General features: G+C 38.4%; 2 protein-coding genes across 14 annotated transcripts in view; one reads left to right on the plus strand and one right to left on the minus strand.

Annotated features, from left to right (window-relative positions):
• Positions 1-1,270, minus strand: part of CEPT1 (choline/ethanolamine phosphotransferase 1) — a 45,110-nt gene extending 43,840 nt beyond the window's left edge. Inside the window, exon 1 of one of the 8 annotated variants that reach the window (XM_055354571.2) lies at positions 915-1,270. The gene's annotated coding sequence lies outside the window, so the exon portion shown is untranslated. Of the gene's footprint in view, positions 1-370; positions 473-763 lie in introns of those variants that run through there. The other 7 variants (XM_063696089.1, XM_063696080.1, XM_055354545.2 and 4 more) reach the window with 7 other exon arrangements.
• Positions 453-23,603, plus strand: DRAM2 (DNA damage regulated autophagy modulator 2). 6 transcript variants are annotated; one of them, XM_019016810.4, is made up of 10 exons: positions 453-640; positions 1,010-1,160; positions 3,072-3,135; positions 9,186-9,330; positions 14,475-14,542; positions 15,877-16,016; positions 20,064-20,241; positions 20,787-20,869; positions 21,850-21,942; positions 22,480-23,603. In XM_019016810.4, the coding sequence occupies exons 4-10, from the start codon at positions 9,200-9,202 to the stop codon at positions 22,585-22,587; spliced, it is 801 nt and encodes a 266-aa protein (XP_018872355.2). In that variant the 5' UTR covers positions 453-640; positions 1,010-1,160; positions 3,072-3,135; positions 9,186-9,199; the 3' UTR covers positions 22,588-23,603. The 6 variants fall into 6 exon arrangements, with proteins under 6 accessions (XP_018872355.2, XP_063552164.1, XP_055210565.2 ...); XM_063696094.1 differs by having other exon boundaries at positions 456-640; positions 965-1,160; XM_055354590.2 differs by having other exon boundaries at positions 483-640; positions 1,010-1,140.
• Positions 23,604-24,337: the final 734 nt, after the last annotated feature.

Here is a 24,337-nt window from a genome sequence, read left to right on the forward strand (position 1 = left end):
GTGGACCTGACAGGCAAGGTCCGTTCGGCACGGGTAGCGCTCCCAGCCCTCGGCCCGCTCAGCGCTGGCCCTCCACGGTTCTTCCCACCCCTACCTTGGGCTCCCACACAACAGCCCCCCGGCTCCCGCGCCGGCGCTCCGCCACCCCAGTGTCTCCACAGAGGGGCAAGGGGGCAGTCGCCCCTCGCCTCCCCACAACCCCGCGCGCGAGGCCACCCCGCGCCAGGAAGAAGGACGGCGTTCGCCTCGCGCGAGTCCATACACAGCTGTATCCTAATGACCCGCCCCAGAGCATCCAGTCCTCTCTCCACTGGCCCCTACAAGGCCCTTCAAATCCTTCACGCCCGGTGACCGCGCTCCGCAGCCTTACCCTGACCCCAACAAGTACACCCCTAGAAATATCGCCTCCGACTCCAGCCGACTGGGTGACTGATCGGCGGCAGCACGTTCACGACACTTTCGCGATTGCCGTAAAGGGAAACAAGGTTTGAACAAGCAGCGCCGCAGGCGCACTCCTCGGGGCCGTGAGCGCGCCCCGGGGCCGGCCGGTCTGCTCGGGAGCGCGCCCCATGGCCCAACCCTGTCTCCTTTTAGCATGCGGGCTTCGGCGCCAGCGGCCAGCGCTAGTCGGTCTGGTAAGGTAAGTCGAAGTAGGGGAGAAGGGACAGGCCCCAGCGCTTGCAGCCCGCTCCCTCTAGAAGGGTGCGTCAGAGGGTGGGATCTGGCAGCTCGGGGAAGTGGGCGCAGCCTGGAGCCCCCTTACCCGCGTCGCAGGCGCGCGAGACTCCTGCTGGCCCTCATTGCCTCCGGGGGCTACCTTATGCCAGGCGCCAGAGGGGCTGGTTGGGGCGGGAGCTGCGGGGGTTTCCGGGGGCGGGGATGAGTGCAGCTGGGCTCAGCTCCCCGTGCCCTACCTTTCTGTTCTCTTCCTTGGTTTCCCCTACTCTCCTCCTGCCCCAAGCAGTGCCTGATGCCGAGTTCCGTCTCTCGCGTCTTTTCCTGGTCCCAGGCAAAGCGGAGCGGAGATCCTCAAACGGCCTAGTGCTTCGCGCTTCCGGAGAAAATCAGCGGTCTAATTAATTCCTCTGGTTTGTTGAAGCAGTTACCAAGAATCTTCACCCCTTTCCCACAAAAGCTACGGTTGAGTACACGTTCCTGTTGTGAGTTCTGGGTTCAGATACTTTGGTGGCTGGAGGGAGCGAGGGGGAGGGGAGAGTTTGAAATTACGATCCCTGGTGACCTTGTGTTTACACGAAGCTCAGTCTTCTGCACTCAATTCTATCGCAGCGGGTGGGTCCCACACAGAAAGGAAATTGCTGGTCCTGGGTATCTTCACAACCATGCTTTCAAGTAGGATACATCTGAAAAACACAGAAACACTGTAGAAATAATCTTTCCAGTTCTCCCAAATTTTAATTTATAAATCGGTAACCAAATGCAACTCTGTATTTTGCATTGCATTATCGGATTGTCCTCATTTCTCGTAATGTAACATTTGATGCAGCTTATAAAAAAACTTAATTTTCTAGACTCTTTAGGATTTAACCATTAGGAGAATATTATGTTTGTCAGGAGGCCAAGTTAGAGTTTAGAAAAGTAAGTATTTTTAAATTATATTTTGATTTGAGCCTGATGGTTCTGTGCATCTCTAAAAGCAGCTTAGGGCTTTCTGACCGTTCACTTGGAACTTCCAGAATTTACTTTCTTATTTCTTAGCATTCACCACTTGGCGAAGACAGCATGAGGAATTCATTTTATTACCACGGGTATTTAAATATTTGTTAAAAAATTGTAATCACAGTTTTGATTCATAGAACTTCAAAGACAGCAGAGAAGATAGGTTAGGTTAGAGATGCAAGACTTTTTCTTTTCTTTTCTTTTTAATGGAGTATCGCTCTGTTGCCCAGGCTGGAGTGCAGTGGCACGACCTTGGCTCTCTGCAACCTCCGCCTCCCGGGTTCAAGCGATTCTCCTGCCTCAGTCTCCTGAGTAGCTGGGATTACAGGCGCCCGCCACCACGCCCAGCTAATTTTTGTACTTTTAGTAGAGACGGGGTTTCACCATGTTGGCCAGGATAGTCTCAATCTCCTGACCTCGTGATCCGCCCGCCTGGGCCTCCCAAAGTGCTGGGATTACAGGCGAGAGCCACCGCCCCCGGCCTGCAAGAACATTTTTATAAACATTCTTACTGCCCTGTGAAATTTATTCCTGCATACTCTCAATTATTTTGAAAGGTTTTTTGAATTATGAATCATTAAAATTCTAATTTTGTTTGTTTGGCGATTACTCAGCAATGCTTTCAGGTTTCAAAGGCAAAAACACATTTGACAGTCTTCCTCACCTAGTCCATGCATTTAAATTCCTCAGTTGTCATTCGCAAACTGGTAAACCATTTCAAGCCCTGCTTCTATAAACTGTCAGTTTAAACAACTAGGACTCTCAAAGCCTAAGGAGATACGAATCCAAGATAATTCGTACATAGAAAAAATTCATACATAAAGTTGTACTCCATACCTGTGGCCTTATGACTACATAATTAATAAATTAGCTATCATTATTATATTGTATGCTTATTCTACTCCACTCCAAGGAACAACTGTTTGAGTACTGTAACTCAGAAGCTAAGTAAATTGCCTGAAATCATAGAGTTGGGTAGTAGTAAAGGTAGGACTTGCGTTTAGAGAGATATCTCACAGCTGTGTTCTTTACATCACATGGACTTGCAATTGCTTTATTTTGCTTAATAATCTATTATTTTTTTCCTCATGTCTCTCTATAGGAGAAGACTCAATGATATTTCTTTTTTCCTCTTTAAGATAGTGAAGGTGTTGGATGTGAGAATGCATATGAAAATTTATATCCTGGAATTAAAACATTATTTAATTCCAGATGGTACAACATCATTGTAAAAAACTCAAGTGTCAACTCGTCAAAGAAAAATAACCTGTTAACAATGCTGTAGCCTAGTATTCTGCCCATGAACAATATTGGCGTGTTGACTTAAAACTGTACATGTTTAAAATTGTGTGGATTGAGAGAAAAACTTCTTATTTTCTTTGTGTGGATTTTAGGATTTACAAAAGGTGCAGGTATGAGCAGATCTGAAGACTAACATTTTGTGAACTTGTAAAACAGGTAATTCATTTTTCACATTATAAGAGGAACAAGTACATACTGATCATCTCTGAAAATAAGTATCTTATTTAATCCTTGAATAAACCTCTATGAAATGGGTATTATTTTATACTATTTAACAGATAATACTAAAAGCTACCATTTATTATGCACCAGCAATCTGTTAGGTTCTTTGCTTGTGCTATCAGTATAAGCTGTACAAAGACTACTCAGCACAGTCCAATAGAAGTTTTCCACAATCATGGAAATGTTCTTTTTTTTTTTTGAGACGGAGTCTCGCTGTCGCCCAGGTTGGAGTGCAGTGGCGCGATCTCGGCTCACTGCAGGCTCCGCCCCCGGGGTTCATGCCATTCTCCTGCCTCAGCCTCCCGAGTAGCTGGGACCACAGGCGCCCACCACCTCGCCCGGCTAATTTTTTGTATTTTTAGTAGAGACGGGGTTTCACTGTGTTAGCCAGGATGGTCTCGATCTCCTGACCTCGTGATCCGCCTGCCTCGGCCTCCCAAAGTGCTAGGATTACAGGCGCGAGCCACCGTGCCCGGCCAATCATGGAAATGTTCTAAATTTTTACTGGAGTGCAGTGGCACAATCTCAGCTCACTGCAACCTCCGCTTCCCAGATTCAAGTGATTCTTCTGCCTCAGCCTCCCAAGTAGCTGAGACTACAGGTGCCTGCCATCACCCCTGGCTAATTTTTTGTATTTCTAGTAGAAACGGGGTTTCACCGTGTTGGCCAGGATGGTGACACGTGGCTTTTGAGCATTTGAAATGTGGGTAGTGTGACTGAGGAATTAAAAATTTTATTTAATTTTAATCTATCGAGATTTTAATTTAAATAGTTACATGTAGCAGTGGTTGCTATATCAGATGGTACAATCTGTGTTGATAACATTATTCGATTTTTCTTTGTTTTTTTTTTGTTTTTTTGTTTTTGAGATGGAGTCTCGCTCTGTTGCCCAGGCTGGAATCAGATGGTACAATCTGTGTTGATAACATTATTCGATTTTTCTTTGTTTTTTTGTTTTTGAGATGGAGTCTCGCTCTGTTGCCCAGGCTGGAGTGCAGTGGCACAATCTCAGCTCATTGCAACCTCTGCTTCCCAGGGTCAAGCGATTCTCCTACCTCAGCCTCCATTCTCCTACTTCAACCTCCCGAGTAGCTGGAATTACAGGCGCACGCCACCATGCCTGGCTAATTTTTGTATTTTTAGTAGAGACTGGTTTTCACCGTGCTGGCCAGGCTGGTCTCAGAACTCCTGACCTTGTGATCCGCCTGCCTCGGCCTCCCAAAGTGCTGGCTTACAGGCCTGAGCCACCGCACCCAGCCTCACATTATTCCATTTTTCAAAGGAGAAACTGGTTCAGAGAAGTTATGAAGCTTGCCGAAGTTCGCACAATTTTATTAAAAAAAAAAGTTTTGAGCAGAGGAATACTTTAGGAATGTTAATTAGGTAATGCAGGTGGAATGGGTGAAGGGGAAGGAAAAGCAGATAGGCCAAGAGAATTGAAAGTCAGAATCACATGGTTACAGTGTGAACTGGGAAGAAGAATGGTTTAAATGACTTGTAGAAATAGAATTGCCATCACTTGGTGACAGCATGTGAGGACTTTATAAGAGAGAACCTAAGATTCCTCTGAAGTCTTAGAATCCTCATAACCTAAAAAAATGGTAATGTTGTTTACTGAAATAGAAAAATCATGAATAGTTTTGGGAAATAAAAGGATTTTGCTTTGGCTGTTCATTCAACAAATAATTGAGTGATTACTATGGGTAAGGTCCTCTGCTATGCTTAGGCAGAGAAGTGGAAGGATCTTATTCCCTAAAGACACCGTCCTCAATTTTCATACTGTAGAGACAATGAGCTCTAAAAGATGTGAAAATCAAGTGTTCTCAGAGAAAGGGGTGCTTATTTCTACATACAAAGGGCTTAGGTAAAGTTATCTGTGGAAGACAGCATTTGAGCTTTTGAAGAAAAGGAAGGATTTAGACATGTAAAACAAAGGGGGAGGAGGTTTTGCTACTAGCAATGAGGTGGACAAAATATTTGAAAATCTCTTTTACCAATACACCTAAATGCTGAATAAATTACATTAGCTCATTAAATTCATGACAGGTCTTCTACAAAAGACAGGGAAATCTCCAGGGCTAAAAAGTTAAACAACAACAACAAAAAAGCTGAAACTAGAGTAGTATACTAGCAGTGTGTTTCCTTTGGGGGCATTTGGCTGATAGCAGAAGTAGAGCACAATCAGGGACAGGTGACAGGCTGCTCTCTACCCAAAGCAGAGAGATAGAATTCATATCCCTGTAACCTCCCAGGCACATGCTTCAATGTCAATGGGTGCCATTCCATGGTAGTTGGTGTAAATGGTACCTGTGTTTCAGGGGGTGATGTTTTCATAGAATAAAGTTTAAGTATTTCCACTTGAAATTGTACAACTCATGGTATTGGAGAAGCACCTTCCCCCACATTCAGCCAGGACCCACAAAAGTCTACACAGTCAGTCACAGGTGGGCCAGAAAAATATCTCCCTCCTGGCAAAGGGAGATCACAAAGAAATTTGTTCATTTTCATCACAGCTCCAGGTGGGGGAATAAAGATACCACCTGAAAACTTGAAACTGGAGGGTCTGCCATCACTCATTCAAGGTTCAAATTTACATATCTACATGGTCTTAAAAACCAGAAGCCAAGAAATTAACATAAAGTTGGCCCAGGTTGGTAATGTGCCATACTGTCTGGAAAAAACAAATACGGATCCTCTCTGTAATGACTCACCCTTAGTTAAGCCTTTTAGAATACTCCCAGATTTTAAGATTGTCCAATATAGGCTCAGAGTCAAAAACTGTAAAACATATGTGCAAGGGACAGCTAAACTGACATAGACTCCTAAGGACTTATGGGAATGATCAGAAACAAATTAACATTTAAAGAGATGAAAAATGAAAAAATTAAAGATCTTAGAAATGATTCAAAACTATGTAAATTAAGAACTCTTGTCCTGGAAACCTATGCTGGGGAAAGCACCAATAGGATTTTGGCAAGGACTTGTCATGATTAACTGAATAGATGAAGAAAAAAGATATTGGTGGGATGTTAAGGACTGACAAGGAAAAAGGAAGAGAAAAGAGAAGATTATGAAATGCAAGTGTATATATTTAGCAACAAATCAGATGGCCAGAGTAAATGACAAATACCAATCAAAAATGGCTGAGATTTCATTCTTTGGAAAGTCAGTCTCAGATGAGGAAGCTGTAAGTATTCACAAAGTTCATGGAAAACACTAAATTTCTTTAGGTCATCAAAAAAATATGAGAAGATACTCCTTCAAACATGAAATTATTCTCACATTCTTAGGAGTATTCTAATTTAAAAGTATTCCTATATTTTTAAAAATTAAAAAAATTAAAAGCATGAATTAGTACCAATGTTTCTTAATTCACATTATTGACTCATTATTACTTAACAACATCCTTAATCTGGAATTCAAGGAAGAAAGTGGTGATGTGGGGTATGGGTGTATTTAGGCCCTCTGTCTCCGCCCCTGCTCCTGCTGCCCCAATGTAGGAGCTGGAAATACAATAGTGAACAGAACAGTTGTTTCCTGTTCTCACAGAACTTAAAGTTTAGTGAGAAAGAGAAAACCAAACAAGCAAGTTAAATGTAATGAGTGCCCTGGTTGGGGAAATTAAGGGTGCTGTTAAAAACAAAGCAGGGACACTCAACTGAAGCTGGAAAGATTGAGCCTTGAAAAACATATAAAAGTTAACTGGGTAGGTGGTGTTCTAGTTACCATGAAGGTCTGAAGGTATGCTAGAGAGCATGACACATTTGAAGATCTGCAAGAAATATGCTCTGGCACTGTGGCATAGTTGATTGGGCACTAGAATCAAATTGCTTGAGTTTGAATCGTATCTCCACCACATCCAGCTCTATGACCTTGGGCAATTAACCTCTGTAATTCTGTTGAGGAAAGTACATTATTTGATGTATTTAAGGCATTTAGTAAACACTGCTAAGGCATAGTAAATGCTAGGTGTTTGCTTTTGTAATGATGAGATAATGATAGCTAGAGCAAGGAATTGAGAACCAAGCATGGCCAGAGGTGAATATAGAAAGATAAGTAAAGACAGACCGGGCATGGTAGCTCACGCCTGTAATCCCAGCACTTTGGAAGGCCAAGGCAGGTGGATCACTTGAGGTGAGGAATTCGAGACCAACCTGGCCAACGTGGTGAAATCCCGTCTCTACTAAAAATACAAAGATTAGCCGGACGTGGTGGCAGATGCCTGTAATCCCAGCTACTCAGGAGGCTGAGGCAGGAGAATCTCTTGAACCTGGCAGGCTGAGGTTGCAGCGAGCCGAGATTGTGCCACTGCAGTCCAGCCTGGGTGTCACAGTGACACTCTGTCTCAAAAAAAAAAAAAAAAAAAAAGGTAAGTAAAGACAAGACGATGCAAGGACCTTATGGACCATGTTAAGGAGCAAAGACTAAGGGTATAGGGGAAACCATTGGAGGAGAATAAGGGAATCAGATTGGTATTTTGAAGTTAGAATGATTACTTTGGTTTTAGAGTGCAGTCTAGATTGGTTTGGTCAAGACTGGAGGAGGATTGAGTAATAATAGAAAAACTAGGCTGGCTGGGTGGCTCATACCTATAATTCCAGCAATTTGGGAGGCTGAAGTGGGAGGATTTCTTGAGCCCAGGAGTTTGATACCAGCCTGGGCAACATAAAGAGACCTCATCTCTACAAATAATAAAGTTAGCTGGGCATGGCGGTGTGTTACTTGTGGTCCCAGCTACTTGGCAGGCTGAGGTGGGAGGATCACTTGAGCCAGGGAGGTCAAGGCTGCTGTTAGCTGTGATTGCACCACTGCACTCCAGCCTGGGCAACAGAGTGAGGCCTTGTCTCAAAAAAAAAAAAAAAAAAAAGAGGAAGAAAAACCAACCAAAGTGTTTTTCCTGTTCTCTCACTCAATAATCAACACAATACTTCTCTGATCATCAAGAAGTATGGAGATTTCTCTCCACCAGCCGACACCAATTGGATATCCCCTAATTCAATTCTGATGGTATCTACCTAGAGATAGCATCAGATCGCACTGGTTGAGGGCTCAGTCCCACTAGAGTACATCCCAGCTTCTGACACCAATCACAAGCTGGGGTTGTCTTACCCATGTTTCTAACTGACTGGTTATAAACTAAGGTTCTCACTACCCCCTCCTTGTGTTTGATTAATTTGCTAGAGTGGCTCACAGAACTCAGGGAAATGCTTATATTTACCAGATGCATAAGGCAAGGGATATGGAAAGGGGCACGGAGCTTCTGTGCCCTCTCTGGGTATGCCATCCTTCAGGAACCTCCGCATGTTTGGCTATCTAGAAGCTCTCTGAACCCAGTCCATTTGGGTTTTTATGGATGCCTCATTACACAGGCATGATCAACTTAAGTTTCATCCTCTCTCTCTGCCTTCCTGGAATTGGGGATGGAGGACTGAACGTCCAACCCTCTAATTATGCCTCGGTCTTTCCTGTGACCAGCTCCCATCCTAAAACTATATGGACTGCAAGCCTTATTAGCATATAGAAGACACTCCTATTACCCTGGAGAGTCCAAGCGTTTTAAGAGCTTTTTGCCAGGAAATGGGATGAAGACCAAATACATATGTATTTCACAATATCACAGGTACCCCTTAGGAAGTTATAATAATTGACCAAGAGATGATGGTGGTTTGGGTAAAGTAGTGACAGTGAAGATGGAGAAAAAAGGTAGATTTGAAATAAATTTAGGAGGTAGTATAAACAGTACTTGGTACTTTCCATGGGAAGATGGGACAAGAAAGCAAGTTTCTAGCTCTGTCAAGTGGGTGAATCTTGGTTGCGCTCACTAAGAAAGGGAAGGAGAGCGAGTGTTGGGGTATGGCATGAGGGATGATTTCAGAGGTGAAACAGCTTGGGGTGGTAAGTACAAGGCTGTGGGCATGGATGGCTAAAGTAGGATGAGGAAACTCTTGTGAATTATCTTTTCTAATATGTTTTCTCTATTTCAGAAAACCTGTTTGAAATGTGGTGGTTTCAGCAAGGCCTCAGTTTCCTTCCTTCAGCCCTTGTAATTTGGACATCTGCTGCTTTCATATTTTCATACATTACTGCAGTAACACTCCACCATATAGATCCGGCTTTACCTTATATCAGGTAAGTGAAATGTATTCTTTGTATAGGAGACTCTTTATGTCTCATTCTTATTTTAACATTGAAGCCAACATTTAATGTCAACCTTTTAAAAATCAGATTTTACATTGGCATTACAACAATAAAGGGAATATAAAAAGGAACTTGAATTTGGCTTTTTCTTTGTGATAGAGAAATGTAGAGACAGCCCAATAAGATTCAGTTTGTGAACTGGTTCTTGAACTGTGACTCTTTAGTGCCTTGTTTTCTAAGTAAGTATTTGAAGTTGTTTTAGAATATAGAATTGGAATTATTCGCCCCTTAAAATTAAAAAATAAATGCTACAAACAATAATAATGATATGAAAAGATAATGGAAATGACAAACATGTCTTAATATGCTTACTGCGTACGAAGTAATTTTCTTTTTTTTTTGGAGATGGAGTCTAGCTCTGTCACCCAGGCTGGAGTGCAGTGGCACGATCTCATCTCACCTCACTGCAACCTCCGCCTCCCGAGTTCAAGCGATTCTTCTGCCTCAGCCTGCCGAGTAGCTGGGATTACAGGCGTGCATCACTACGCCTAGCTGATTTCTTTTTTTTTTTTTTTGCATTTTTAGTAGAGATGAGGTTTCACCATGTTGGTCAGGCTGCTCTTGAACTCCTGACTTTGTGATCCGCCCACCTCAGCCTCCCAAAGTGCTGGAATTAACAGGCGTGAGCCACTGCGCCCAAAACTTTTTTTTTTTTTTTTTTTTTGAGATGGAATCTCACTCTATCGCCCAGGCTGGAGTGCAGTGGCACAATCTCGGCTCACTGCAACTTCCACCTCCCAGGTTCAAGCGATTCTCCTGCCTCAGCCTCCTGAGTCACTAGAATTACAGGCGCACACCACCACGCCTGACTAATTTTTGTATTTTTAGTAGAGATGGGGTTTCACCATGTTGGTCAGGCTAGTCTTGAACTTCTGACCTCGTGATCTGCCCGCCTTGGCCTCCCAAAGTGCTGGAATTACAGGCGTGAGCCACTGTGCCCAGCCTCATAGAAAGTAATTTACTAAGCATTCTTCATGTCCTAAATAGTTGAATCCTTACAACAACTGGATAAGGTAGAAACTATGATCCTCATTTGAGAGAGAAGGAAATGAGGTCCAGGGAGGTCAAGTTATTTGCTCATGGGCAAATAACTCAGTTAGTGTTGGAACCAAGAATTAAACCTGGACAGTTTGACTCTAGAAGCTAGGCTCTTACTCTTTATGCTGCCTAGATATTTTTGACGTATTAAGTATCAAAATTTATTGATAACATTTTTGAAATCTCAACGAATGAAGAATGGGTAGTCAGTTGCATATACTATGTTCATAACCCTCTTTTTTTACACTTGATCTTAGCCAAAAGGCCAAGAAGCTATAATAACCCTCTTTTTTTAAAATTGCAATAGCAAAAAGTAATTATTACAACAAATTTTAAACAATACTAGAGTGATTATAAAAATGAAAAGCAAAAATCCTTTCCTGACACCTTCCAGTTTCTATACCCTAGAGACAATTCATAGTTTGGTAGATTTCCTTCCAGAGTTTGGTTTGTTTTATCTTGTTATCATGTATGTACAAAACTCTTTCTCTTTTTTTTCTCGTTCTTTCTCACTATTTTGGGTTTTTGATTTTGTTTCGTTTATAAAAAGTGATAGGATGTTGATACAGAAATTGCTTACTTATTCTTCCTTCCCTTTTTTTTGGCTGTTACAAACAGTGCTATAATGAAGGTTTCATTACATACAACTTTACATACTGATGTTGATATGAGGTAGATTTCTAGAAGTGAGATTGCTAGATAGGTAATAGGGCATCTACATTTTTCATTTGACATTTCCAAACATATCTTTAGAATTGTTGCATCAATTTATGCATTCACAAAAAGGATATGAGGAAATCATAATTATATGAATGGTTTCTGAGCTATTGAGACTTAAACTTCTCTATAAAAGTTAAATTACATAGGGCAGGGAGATGAAGAAAACATAATTATTAAAACGTTATTATTAAATATGATTAAGCAACTACTAGTGTTTTAATCTAGATGATTTCACCTGGAATATAGTTAGGTCCACACCTGAAAGTATTCAGCCTCTATATGATGCTTTTGAAACATCTGTCTCTTCACAGAGATGCCAAATTTTGTTGCTATTGTTGAGTAATATTTTTTGTTTTGTTGCTGTTGTGGTGGTTTCATTTATTCATTTGTTTACCTTCAGAAAAATAACCTTTCTAACACAGAAAATAGTAATCTTTTAAAGAATGATAAATTGGAAGATTAAATTTATCTTTTAAAAATGTCAAGAAAAGATCTGGGCATTACTATCTACATGTTGTTTCCACAGTGGTGTGGCGTGGCCCAAAAGATATAAACAAATTGGATGCAGTTTGGGAAGATTTACAAAACCCAAAAATGTTTTAGAATTTAAGGTTCCAATTCGAGAAATAATTTGATAAATAATTACCACTCCGCTAGTGGAATATGTGGCCTAAGGAGCCACACCATTCTTTAGTAATTCCAGAAGGTACATATTTAAGATTCACGAGGGTCTTTCACAGTATTTTTTTTCTCCATCTGAGAACTTGTCTGCTTTCGTTTTGAAGAACTTTTAATACAGCCAGCCCCCCATATTCATGGGTTCCACTTCTATACATCCAATCAACCACAGATTGAAAATATTCTGGGGAAAGAAATTCCATCAAGTTCCAAAACTTGAGTTTGCCAGGTGCCAAGTACTTCGTTGAATCCACAGGAATGAAGTGATGTGTATTAGATATTATAAGTAATCTAGAGATGATTTAAAGCATATTGGAAGATGTGCATAGGTTATATGCAAATACTACACCATTTTATGTAAGAGACTTGGGCATCCCCAGGTTTTGTTATCTGATGGAGGTCCTGGAACCAGTCCCCCACAGATACCAAGGGACTACTGTAATATAAGAGGCCACTTAGTTCTTTTTCTGAGTTTCACTTCCCTGATGGTACTGCACGTGATTTTCTTTAAAAAGCACCCTAGACACTTCCTTTTCTGTTCTGCCTCTTCTGCTTTTTGATTTTTCTGCTAATGAACTTAGTATTACCCTGAGGTCTTTCTCCAACATTCTGACATACATATTTAAACTCTAGTACTTATTTTTATTTCTCGTAGGCTCATTTCCTTCATCTGCAAAATGATTAAGTTAAACTAGCAAGTCTGCAAAATTCTTTTCAGTTCCTAGATCCTATCCAAAAGGTTTAGCTGTTAGCCTGGGCAACAGAGCGAGACTCTGTCAAAAAAAAAAAAAAAAAAAAAAGAAACGAAAAAAATGGTTTAGCTGTTAACAGCCCCAGTGGACATAACCAAATGTAAATTTCACTTCAAAGACAATTTTGCTATAAGTGTGCTTCAGGTGTTCTCTTAGTTGGTTCAAGTAGTGGATGCCCAAAGGAGTGACTAGCCACTGGGGTAAGAGAAGAAATATTACAACATCTATGTATATTTTTAATCTAAAAACATTTAAACTTTGCCAGTATTTAACATACAGAATAATGATAACATATATTTTGATGTTAGATGGTCAGATATTTTTTGGTGATGCTGTGACCACTGAGATGAAGTGCTATGATAATGAGGTGATGGGCATGGCTGTTTTCATTTGTAGGCCAGTGTATGTCATTCTGTCCTGAGCCAAAGGAAGGAACACTCTTAGCCAACCATCTTGGAAATGCATGCCTTTGTTAACTTACATGTATCATTTGAAGTATAGCTATGAAAATTATGGATTTTTCTAAGAATAATACATATACATTGTGGAAAATTTGAAAAGTAGCAGGAACAAAAAACCCTTTATTCCCTCCTCTTGAAGATGGTCAAAGAGTACCAAAATCTTTTGTATGTAAAAGATAAATTTTATTATTTTATAATTGTTTCTTTACAAATACATTATTTTTTGTTTCTCTATTTTCACTGCAGATTTTTTTTTTAAGAGAAAGACTCATGGAATTGGAAAGTTAGGAGCAATCCTTACAATTCATGTTTAATACTTTCCATTTCCTAACACCCCTAATCTAAATGTTTACTAAATGTTATGGATTCTTACCAGCTATAACTTTCTACTTCTTTTTTATCCCCATTGCATTGTCTTAGTTGAGACCCTCATTATCTCTTTCCTGTAGTATGTCAATTCAAGGCCAAAGACATTGTCTTTTTAATCTTTGTAGTAGTTTTAAGAAGGGGAAAGAACTAATATTTAATGGGTATCTCCCATTAGCCTGCTACTGTGCTAGATACTTAACATGCATTACCATTACATTTCATCCTTACAGTGATATGATGAGCTGGGAGGGAATGAATAGCTCCATTTTGCAAATTAAGGGAACAGTTTTAGGGAGATAAAAGGATGAACCTAAGGTCCTGCAGTAAGTAAATGGTGGGGTTTTAATCTGCCCCGGTGTGTTGCGTACTACCCTGAAAGACAGGCATGCAAGTGGATACATTGCAATGCTGTGTGGTAAGTGAGTTTATAGAAGTTCAGAAAGCATGCTATGTGAGTCACTATCTGCTAGATGAGTTATCCAAGGTTATAGAGAGGAAGAGAGTCAAAACTGTCTTGAATGTAAGCTCCGCAAGGGCAGGGGCTTTGTCTATTTTACTTATCACTGTGTTCCCATTTCTGAAGTGGTGTCTGGCACATGGTAAGTGCTTGATAATACTTTTAAAAATTGATCAGTAAGTGAATAGGTGTTAATTGAATACAGGCATAGTCAACAAAAGGTACAAAAAGGCAGAGTTGTGAAAAGCCTGTGGTGTTTAGGGAATATTCTGGTGGGACAGATAAATCCATCTGCCTGAATGATGGTAGGTCAATAACATAGTCTTAACATACCAAGGACAGCTTTTTAAAAATCAATATATATTGATTTCTACTATGTGGAAGAGAAATAATCTTAAAATGATGTGAGTAAAAGGTGAAGTAGGCAGATATTTGTGAACTCAAATTGTCATGTTCTCTGTATAAAATGATATGAGTTGAACTCATGGACTTATAAAAGATAAGAGGTTTGAAGTAACTCCTGATATTCTTATCCCTTAGAAGAAATATATGTGTTTATCTAGTATGAGAAATCCACATACCTTCCTTTTTGTCTTTCAGTGACACTGGTACAGTAGCTCCAGAAAAATGCTTATTTGGGGCAATGCTAAATATTGCGGCAGTTTTATGTAAGTAATGAAAGTGATTTTAACATGATAATAGCCAAATTGCTACAGTATTTTCTTCTTTCAACACTGGAGTGTTACTTGTTTTACTTTCTAGTTATACTTGAGAGTATGTTATCACTAAATAATTGATCATAATTATGCTCCTTTTAAAAGAAAAACACTTTTCTAGAAATGCGGACTTATGGGAATAAACCTTTAAAAAAATATGTGTTCGATTATTTTACTATTCATTCAAATGGAAGTTGTTAAGTCTAACCAAATATTCCTTGAGGACTGTAGTGGACTTCTTAAGCAACCAGTAAGGAACAAAGAGTTGTGGATGCAGCTCACCACAGCTAATCCTAACTAAATTCCTTTGGGATAAACAGTTTAGATGTTTGAGAATAAAGATGGAACCATGTTTTGATTTTTGAGCAACATTCTAATGCTAAAGGGATAGAGTTGCTACTGAAATATTTCATATCCCTGTTTATTTTGAACCAAATTTTTATTAATGGTTTACTCACATAATATTTTTCCATCAAGTGTGATTGTTTTAAATATTTGCATTCTTCTGTATGTTTATTATTTGCTTGGGTCAAAAATAGAAATCAGGAAGATAATTCAACTTAAGTTCATTTCATGACCAAACTCTTCAGAAACATGTCTTTACAAGCATATCTCTTGTAATGCTTTCTACACTGTTGAATTGTCTGGCAATATTTCTGCAGTGGAAAATTTGATTTAGCTAGTTCTTGACTGATAAATATGGTAAGGTGGGCTTTTCCCCCTGTGTAATTGGCTACTATGTCTTACTGAGCCAAGTTGTAATTTGAAATAAAATGATATGAGAGTGACACAAATAAGCTTTTGGGTTTTTTGCCTACGCCCATTTTATCTATATTCTATAACTAGTTCTGATTCTGATGCTAATCATAAAAATATTTTGTGTTTTATATAACTATTTGTAAATATGAGACCCATGGAAGGCAAATGATTTGCTTAGTCACTGGAGGCATCAGTAGTTCCATAATACAACCTTAAGGTTCTCCAACATCCACAGCATGAGCCAGGCACACAGGTATGTGCCTACAGTCCCAGCTATCTGGGAGGCTGAGGCCAATGGATCACTTGAGGTCAGGAGTTGGAGTCCAGCCTGTGCAACATAGAGAGACCCCATTTTTTAAAAGCAAAAACAAAACTACAGCTGTTTTTTTTTCTTTTTATTCTCTCTGATTAATTTTAAAAGGAAAATCTGTGATTCTGGATAGCAGTGACCTTTGTGAACTCTTCATTGGCAACTTTATTTCTTGGTTATTTATTACTTTGTTGTTTTTTGGATTATCTTTTCCCAGGCATTGCTACCATTTATGTTCGTTATAAGCAAGTTCATGCTCTGAGTCCTGAAGAGAACGTTATCATCAAATTAAACAAGGCTGGCCTTGTACTTGGAATACTGAGTTGTTTAGGACTTTCTGTTGTGGCAAACTTCCAGGTTTGTGTTTTAGCCCAGCATAGGTATTTTCCTGAAGTACATAAATATACATATTAAAAGGGAAACCTGAAGCATTCAGTTACATGCTGTTGTTATTTCTTTACCTTAACAAAATAGAAATCACTTCCTTTAAATTATTTGACCCTATTGGAAATAGCTACTTGCACAACTAGAAAAATTCATATTTAAAAGTCTGAACAAATACAAATTATTTTAACTTTTTTTAGGATCCACAGGACAATTATTAGAGTCTTCATTACTACTTAGTTGGAGATTACTTCAACTCACTACTGAAACAAAATTGATATAAATTAGAAGTGACACAATTACAGATTTAAAAAGTTTTGTTTTTAATATGCCTAACAATTTATAATCATTTACCTATTTTATCTACTTGTTTGGATGTTTTCATTGATTGCCTGCATTCCTAGGTGTCCTGCCTTGTATATGAGGAAATGAAAGGAAGAACTGTAGGTCTTCTAGCTTTTTCTCAGGAAAAATAATGTCAAATACTTAATGTTAAAGTAGTGGTCAACCTTTATCAAATATTTTTCAATTCTCCACAGAGAGAGCAGTAGGAAAGAAACGTTGGGCTCAACTCTGAATACAAGTAAAAGTGGGAATTCATAGCTGTGGAGCAGGGTGCAGTGGTTAGTGGATGGAAAATTACTAAGCTGGAAACATAAGGGTTAAGAAGGGATTCTGGTTAAACTGCCTTGGTTTGTTTTGTGTTGCTATAAAAGAATACTTCAGGCAGGGTGATTTATAGGAAAAGGTGTTTATTTGGCTCATGGTTCTGCAGGTTGTACAAGAAGCATGATGCCAGCATCTGGTTATGATGAGGACTTCAAGAAGCTTACACATGATGGAAAGCAAAGCAGGAGCTGGTGTGTGCAGAGCTCACATGGCAAGGGAGGAAGCAAGGGGGTGGTGGTGCCAGTCTCTTTTTAACAACCAGCTCTCACAGGAATGAATAGAGTGAGAACTCATTCACCACCCCCAACCCCCCACATCAGTCTATGAGGGATCCACCCCTGTGACCCAGACACCTGCCATTAGGCCCCATTTCCAACATTGGGGATCAAATTGCAACTTGAGATTTGGAGGGGTCAAATAGTCAAAACCATAGCACTGACCTAATAGGATTCTTGGTGAAGGCAGGCCAGGGTGATTAGACATCACTTGAGGGATGGTAGAGGTGATATATTTATGGTGATCAGATACTGAGAATGGATGATTACGGCTAAACTGAACAAGATTCTTGCTAAAACTGGACAATGCAGAGATGAACATGGCAACCCAGAAGTCAGGACCTAGTTGACAAGAGAGTTCAGAGGAACCTGAGCTGGGTTTGGTGAAGGAGAGAATTTTTGTCACCTGACAGTAACTCATGTAATTCCACTGACATTCATGTTTGCTAGATATGGGGGTGCAGCGGGTGTGCACAGGTCAGAAAAAATGGACCCTGGAGAAAATGTAGTTTTGCTGGACATTAGTTCCCAGCAGCCACTTTATACTATGAAAGGATAACAACAATTTGGGTGGACAACTAGCTAGCTGTCTGTGCGACAAATAGAGTTCTGCCTTCCCTAATCAGTTTCTGTAGCTCATTATTTAAAAATGTTTTGGAGAATTTCAGTGTGAGGATTGTGATTGTCTGTCTCTTGGTCAATTTAACAATGTTTCTCATCACTTTTATGGTAAAGATGAATCTCCAATATTTGTTTACACAGCCCAGCAAATTCCAATAGCAGTTCTTGATAGCACCCACACAAGCCGCCTTTCCACCTTTATCTCAATTACTTAAGGTAGCCTATATACTTTCTTTATTGTTTTGCTTTTAGCTTTTATTCTAATTTACCTTCACAAGAGTACTTATGGCCGTGTAATTTTGAATTAAATTACTTTTTCTCTTTTGTTAACATCTCTTCATGCACCTTTAGATGCCCTCTTCATCTTTCACTGACGGCTTTATTGCTGGGCCCTGTTTATAACCAGACCTTGTAGCATTACCCAAATATCAAACAATTCTCTTTCCTTTTTTTTTTTTTTTTAACTCACCACTATACTAATGAGGATCTCCTTCCTTTCCAGAGTAAATGTTTACTACTTAATTAAAGTGGTGAGTGCACTGCTTCCTCCTCCACTTCCCCCTTTTCTTTTATGGAGACAAACTGTAGGTGATTTATACGGGAAAAATTTTACAAAACCAGGTCTATAAATGGTTTACCCTTGCAGGTATTGGCTTGGAAGAGAGGCTAGCACTGTGTTTTAAATGGAGTCAGGACTTACTGGTTTTACTTCTTGAATATTTTTGAAGACATTCACTTCTTTCCATTTCTGTCTTTACTTCCCTCCTTACTGTCTTCTTCTCAACTAGCTTAGATTTCATCATCTCTCATCTGAACTACTGCCATAGCCTCCTCAATGGTTCCTGTGCATTCACTCTTACATTCCTTGAATCATTTCTTCATATTGCATTGCAGTAAAAGTGATCTTTTGGAAACGTATATACATCTCATTTTGCTTCCCTGTGTCCTTGCTTAAAGTTGTACAGGTTTGAAAATTATGTGAAAAGAGATACAATTCAAGAGAGAAAAAAATAATTTGCTAAACCACCAAACTGCCTAACTAACTCAAAGATCTTGTATAATCTGGCTGATGTCTACTTTTCAAGCCTAATTTTGCATTGTCCCCCTTCTTAATGTCTCCATTATATATATCACTAGCCTTTTTGTGCTCCTTAAATAGGACAAGCTTATTTAATTTCCTCTCACATACTGTTTCCTCTGTTTGGTAGGCCATAACGCCCTTTATATCCATGGTTGTAAATTTATTATTTTTATTTTTTAGTTGATGTATTTCTTTATTAATTATAAGCACAATGGTTTCGAAACGTTCACCATTGTATCTCCAGCACCTAGCTTAGTACTTAAGACAAACATGCTTTCATTAATTATTTAGTAACTTATTGAGAGAGGTTAAAGGGACTATGCAGGATTGGAAAAAATTCTCTTATTGCTGTGGTTGCCTGCATTTAAAGAGATGCCTAATAATTGCTATAAGATGGTATTTGAAAAATCTAACTTAAAAAATAAAAATTGAATTTCTTTTAAAACAAATTTGTATATGTTGTTCAGTAAAATAACTACATGGTAAGTGTCTTCACTACCTACTTAGAGGAATTTTTTTCTTCATACGAAATTTATCAAAGGAGAGTAGTAAAACTTTAGTAGGCAGAAATCTGTATTAATTTTCTAGCGCTGCCATAATAAAATATCAAACTGGGTGACTGAATAGAAATTTATTCTGTCAAAGTTCGGGAGGCCAGAAATCTGAAATCAGGGTGTTGGTAGGGTTGATTCTCTTATTGGAGGCTCAGAGGGAGAATCTGTTCCTGGCTTCTGGTGATTACCAGTAATCCTTGGTGTTCCTTGGCTTATGGCAGTGTAACTATATATAACCAATCAAGCTAGAGCCAAGGGAGAATATTTTAATTTCTTGAGTCTTTAAATTTTATTTACAGTTAAATTGAATTTAAATGGAAACTCCCTATTCCCAGCACTGCAGTCCATCCTAATCTTTTCTTATTGCACTATGCTTTTCCTATGACCCTTTTCACCATCAGACACACTGGAATTTCCTTATTTCTGAAGTTTATATTTATTGTTTATGTACCTTTACTAAACTCAGAGCTGGATTTTTGCCTGTTTTGTTCTCTAATGGATCTGAAGATTTAGAACAGTGCCTAGCACCTAATAGGCACCAAGTAAACATATTATTAAATGAAGAAAATAATAAAGGAATAATTCCTATTATATTTTCAGTGGAGGTGTATGAAATAGTTTGGTATTTCTATAATCCTTAGGTTTAAGCTGAGTATTATGAGAGAAAATTACTTCAGAAAGTAATTTGTTTGTAGAATTGGCCGAGCTTCTCTACTCAGTGAATGTCCTATTGAAATCTCTGGGTTGTGCTTTTAAATGTTGTGTTGCCAACGTGTTCTGAGTTTCTTTTATTGACGTATTTCTTCTCTCTATCTCTCAGAAAACAACCCTTTTTGCTGCACATGTAAGTGGAGCTGTGCTTACCTTTGGTATGGGCTCATTATATATGTTTGTTCAGACCATCCTTTCCTACCAAATGCAGCCCAAAATCCATGGCAAACAAGTCTTCTGGATCAGACTGTTGTTGGTTATCTGGTGTGGAGTAAGTGCACTTAGCAGTATCCTTCACTGTACAATGTGGCTACACTTGGAAAGGAATTGAATGACAAGATTTAAGTAAACACTATTGGTGCAGTATAAGAAGCCTTTTTGTCTTTTTTTTTTTTTTTTTTTTTTTTTTTGTAGGAGAGATTCTTAGGTTCACAATCCTAAACTAAAGAATTTGAAATATGAAATTCAGATTGTACATAGTGCCTCAGTAATTGAGCTAGGAACAAAAATGTTGAGCCTGATCATACTCACTTCAAAGAAATGAGGGATGAGTAAATGCCCTTTCTGAGAACCATTATCTAGTTAAAGATTATGATAGAACTGCTAATTTTCTGAGCAAAGAGGTGGGGTTTGACTGTGAGAACCATTTTGTTGTGACCCTCTGAGCAGCACATTTTTAGTTTTACAGTACCACTGCTGTGTAACATTAAGTCTTTAAGAAAATGGGTTTAGACCTTAGCAATAAATGTGTGAGTAATCCTTTTAGACTGTAAAGTGATTTTTGTTCTCTGAGATCTTCTCTGAGATTCTTCCTTGACTTATGTTTTTATAGTGCTGACTTGCTCATCAGTTTTGCACAGTGGCAATTTTGGGACTGATTTAGAACAGAAACTCCATTGGAACCCCGAGGACAAAGTAAGAACTTACAGTCTATAAAACTTAGTTTTATATTAAAGATGGTTATTTTGGTTGATCTTGATGTGTTTTTCATTTCATCAGTAACAATGAAAGTCTTCTGGTAGAATAATCAGTTCTGTATTAAAATTATTTTCTTGATATGGTAGGGTTTATGTAGAACCTTCCATATTCTCCTGTCACCTGTGATCTGTAGATATTGTCAAAATATGAAGAGCATTGCGATGGCAGAAGAGTTTTCTGAGAAATTGACTCCCCTAAATGTGGGCATAATATATAATATAGCCAACCGAGATCATTTATGTTTTGAATACTTGTTTTCTGAATTGAAAAGACATCTTCTCCCACTTTTTGTTATCTGGAAATTGATTATGGACTCTGCATTTAGGTTTCAATATAGTGGATATCTGAATGTAGATATAGCATCTTGGACTCTGAGAATAGAGGAAGAGGAACATATACTAAAGAATAAAATGAGTTCATCTGTTTTCACAAACCACTTGGTGGTGTTTTATTTAAGAATTAGCCCCAAATTGGGCATGTTTGTGAAAATGAATGAATGAAATAATTTACTAGATTTTCCCAATTGTAACCCATATATTATTTAATATCGTAAACACAGCACTTACTAAGTTTATTCTGAGCATTGTTAAACTTTTCTTAGTTGCATATTATGAATCTTATGGCTTTGGGTAAGGCAATAGTAATTTCTCGATTGTAGAGTAAAAATGATCCTGTTCTATCTTAGCTATTTAATTGGAAATTTTATTCGCTCCCAGTGAAACAAATAGAGTGTCATTTAGGAGGACTTCCTAATGCTGGCTCTTTAATTCTAGAGATATTATATGCCTGGTAAGTCAAGGGTTGATTTTCAGAAGCTCCATTATTTTATAAGAATTGTGTGTTTTTTATTTGAAACATAGTATATAGATCGTTTAAATGAAATTTCACAAAACTATTCTTTTTTTCCCGTCACTCAGGGTTATGTGCTTCACATGATCACTACTGCAGCAGAATGGTCTATGTCATTTTCCTTCTTTGGTTTTTTCCTGACTTACATTCGTGATTTTCAGGTAAGAAGGCACAGTATTAGATTTATTCAGTCAGACTTCCTTCTCTTAGTCCAGGAAGGTGGACTAAGAGAACTTTCCATAGGCAACTCTCCCGCCTTTTTGAAAATTAACTGTTTGTGATTTGGTATCATAAACAAGTGATGTAACTTTTCAGGTAAATTGTTTCTGTGTTTAAAGAAGTAGTGTATTGCTAGAAAGATTTAGCCTTGAAAATGGGGCTATAAAATAAATTTCAGAAATTCTTACATAGAATTTGTTATCGATTTTGTGTACTTTTACATAAGTCATTCTCAACATTTAGTTTTACTGATTCTTAGTAGAAACCAAAGAAAAACAAGTAACTTTATGAATTGAGAAGCTTGGTTTTTCCAGATTTTAATTGGTACAAAGAGGATACCTTTGACAGTAAAACAGCTGTCTCACTACCATTAGAATTGATTTACATTCATAATCACAAGGTAGCCTATAGAACATATTGAAGGAGTGATCTCTCTTTAAGGAGCAAACTTCTATATATAATTTTCTTTTCTGTTCCAGAAAATTTCTTTACGGGTGGAAGCCAATTTACATGGATTAACCCTCTATGACACTGCACCTTGTCCTGTTAACAATGAACGAACACGGCTACTTTCCAGAGATATTTGATGAAAGGATAAAATATTTCTGTAATGATTATGATTCTCAGGGATTGGGGAAAGGTTCACAGAAGTTGCTTATTCTTCTCTGAAATTTTCAACCACTTAATCAAGGCTGACAGTAACACTGATGAATGCTGATAATCAGGAAACATGAAAGAAGGCATTTGATAGATTATTCTAAAGGATATCGTCAAGAAGACTATTAAAAACACCTATGCCTATACTTTTTTATCTCAGAAAATAAAGTCGAAAGACTATGATATCATAGTTTTTTATACCTTACTTAAGAGAAACAACCTGACGTGCACCAATCAGTCTGCACATCCCAACCCTTCACATTTTATAAATTATTGTAGATCATGTTTTGTTAGGAGCACTTTTATGAGAGACATTTTCCATGACTAAATAATCAGCATTAGTCAGTAAATCCTTTAGAACTGGGTTTTGAAATGGGAGTTTTATCATATTAAATCATTTCTTGTAGTCTTACATTTTTTGTTGTTGTTCTGGAATCTACCTGTAAAGGAAAGTAGACCTGGATTCATGTGGGCTCTTTCATGGCTTAAGTGTTGCCCAAGAGATTCTGTAGGTAACGATTTTTTTTTTTTTCTGGCCACAATGCCAGATACTAAGCTGATTGGTCTATCATACATATGCTTGCAGTAGTTTCATGAAGTTTAGTCTCTGGCGTGAAATTTTAATCACCAATGAAGGAGAGAGGCACCTGTAGGTAAATTTACTTTAGTCATATTTTATATAAAACGGGTTAGTATTCATGTAACATTGAGAAGTTTGGGAATAACAGCAGATATGATTAATAACAAACGTCATAACCATACTCAAGAGCTTCTTAGATTTTCATTTATGGCAAGTTATAATTACATGTAAAAGTAGTCTTGAACAGGTAAATATTGAGCCTTTTTAATAGGATGTAACCTTTGTAGAGCCCAAATTCTAAAGAACAAAATTGGCAATCCAATTAAACTACATGCAAAATAAGTGTGATACATGCATCTACAAAAACAGTGTTCTCGTTTTTTCTGGGTATGCAAATGATTGGATTGTTTCTCCTTGGATCTCTGTATGTACGGGTAAAGAATAGTTTACAGATCCCTGCTGAAATTAAAAAGAAAAAAAATGCTCATTTGGAAAGTGCCCAGTGATGAACTGGTTTGCAGAATAATCTTTGAAGAAGATTAATCAGGTTTTTATCTTTTTAGAAGAGATGGTTCCCTGGCCAGAAGAAAAGGTGGGGAGAAAACATTTAAACTGTCAGTTGGAGCAATTCAAGGAATAATGCTTATGTGATGGAGACCTCAATTATAAATTAGTTGCTAGAGACAAGAATCAGTAAATAATATTTCTGAAGTCTTCTGGACTAATAAGACAGAAAGGGAATAAAATACTATGCCTATATTAAACAGCAATAAACCTGGGAGACATTTCCATAAGCATTGATTGACTAAATGCTGGCATTGCTAGAAATAATTTGGATACAAACCATAAAAAAGTATCATGCCTTTGAAAAGCACGGTGTAACACACCTGCAAAATGTCATTTAGTCCTGATTCCCGTATCAAGGAAACTATTATTTAAGTTATGAAGCATGATAGTATGGGGAGAAGGAAATTGACAGAATCAAAGTTTATAAAATTATAAAATTTGTATGGGGAAAGTGGCTCAGGGAAAAACATAGACTTTGTCCATTCCTAGAACACAAGGCTTAGCGATACATACCAACGTATTAAATAAATTAT

The sequence above is a fragment of the Gorilla gorilla genome, chromosome 1, assembly GCF_029281585.2.
Source record: "Gorilla gorilla gorilla isolate KB3781 chromosome 1, NHGRI_mGorGor1-v2.1_pri, whole genome shotgun sequence".
Classification (NCBI taxonomy): domain Eukaryota; kingdom Metazoa; phylum Chordata; class Mammalia; order Primates; family Hominidae; genus Gorilla; species Gorilla gorilla.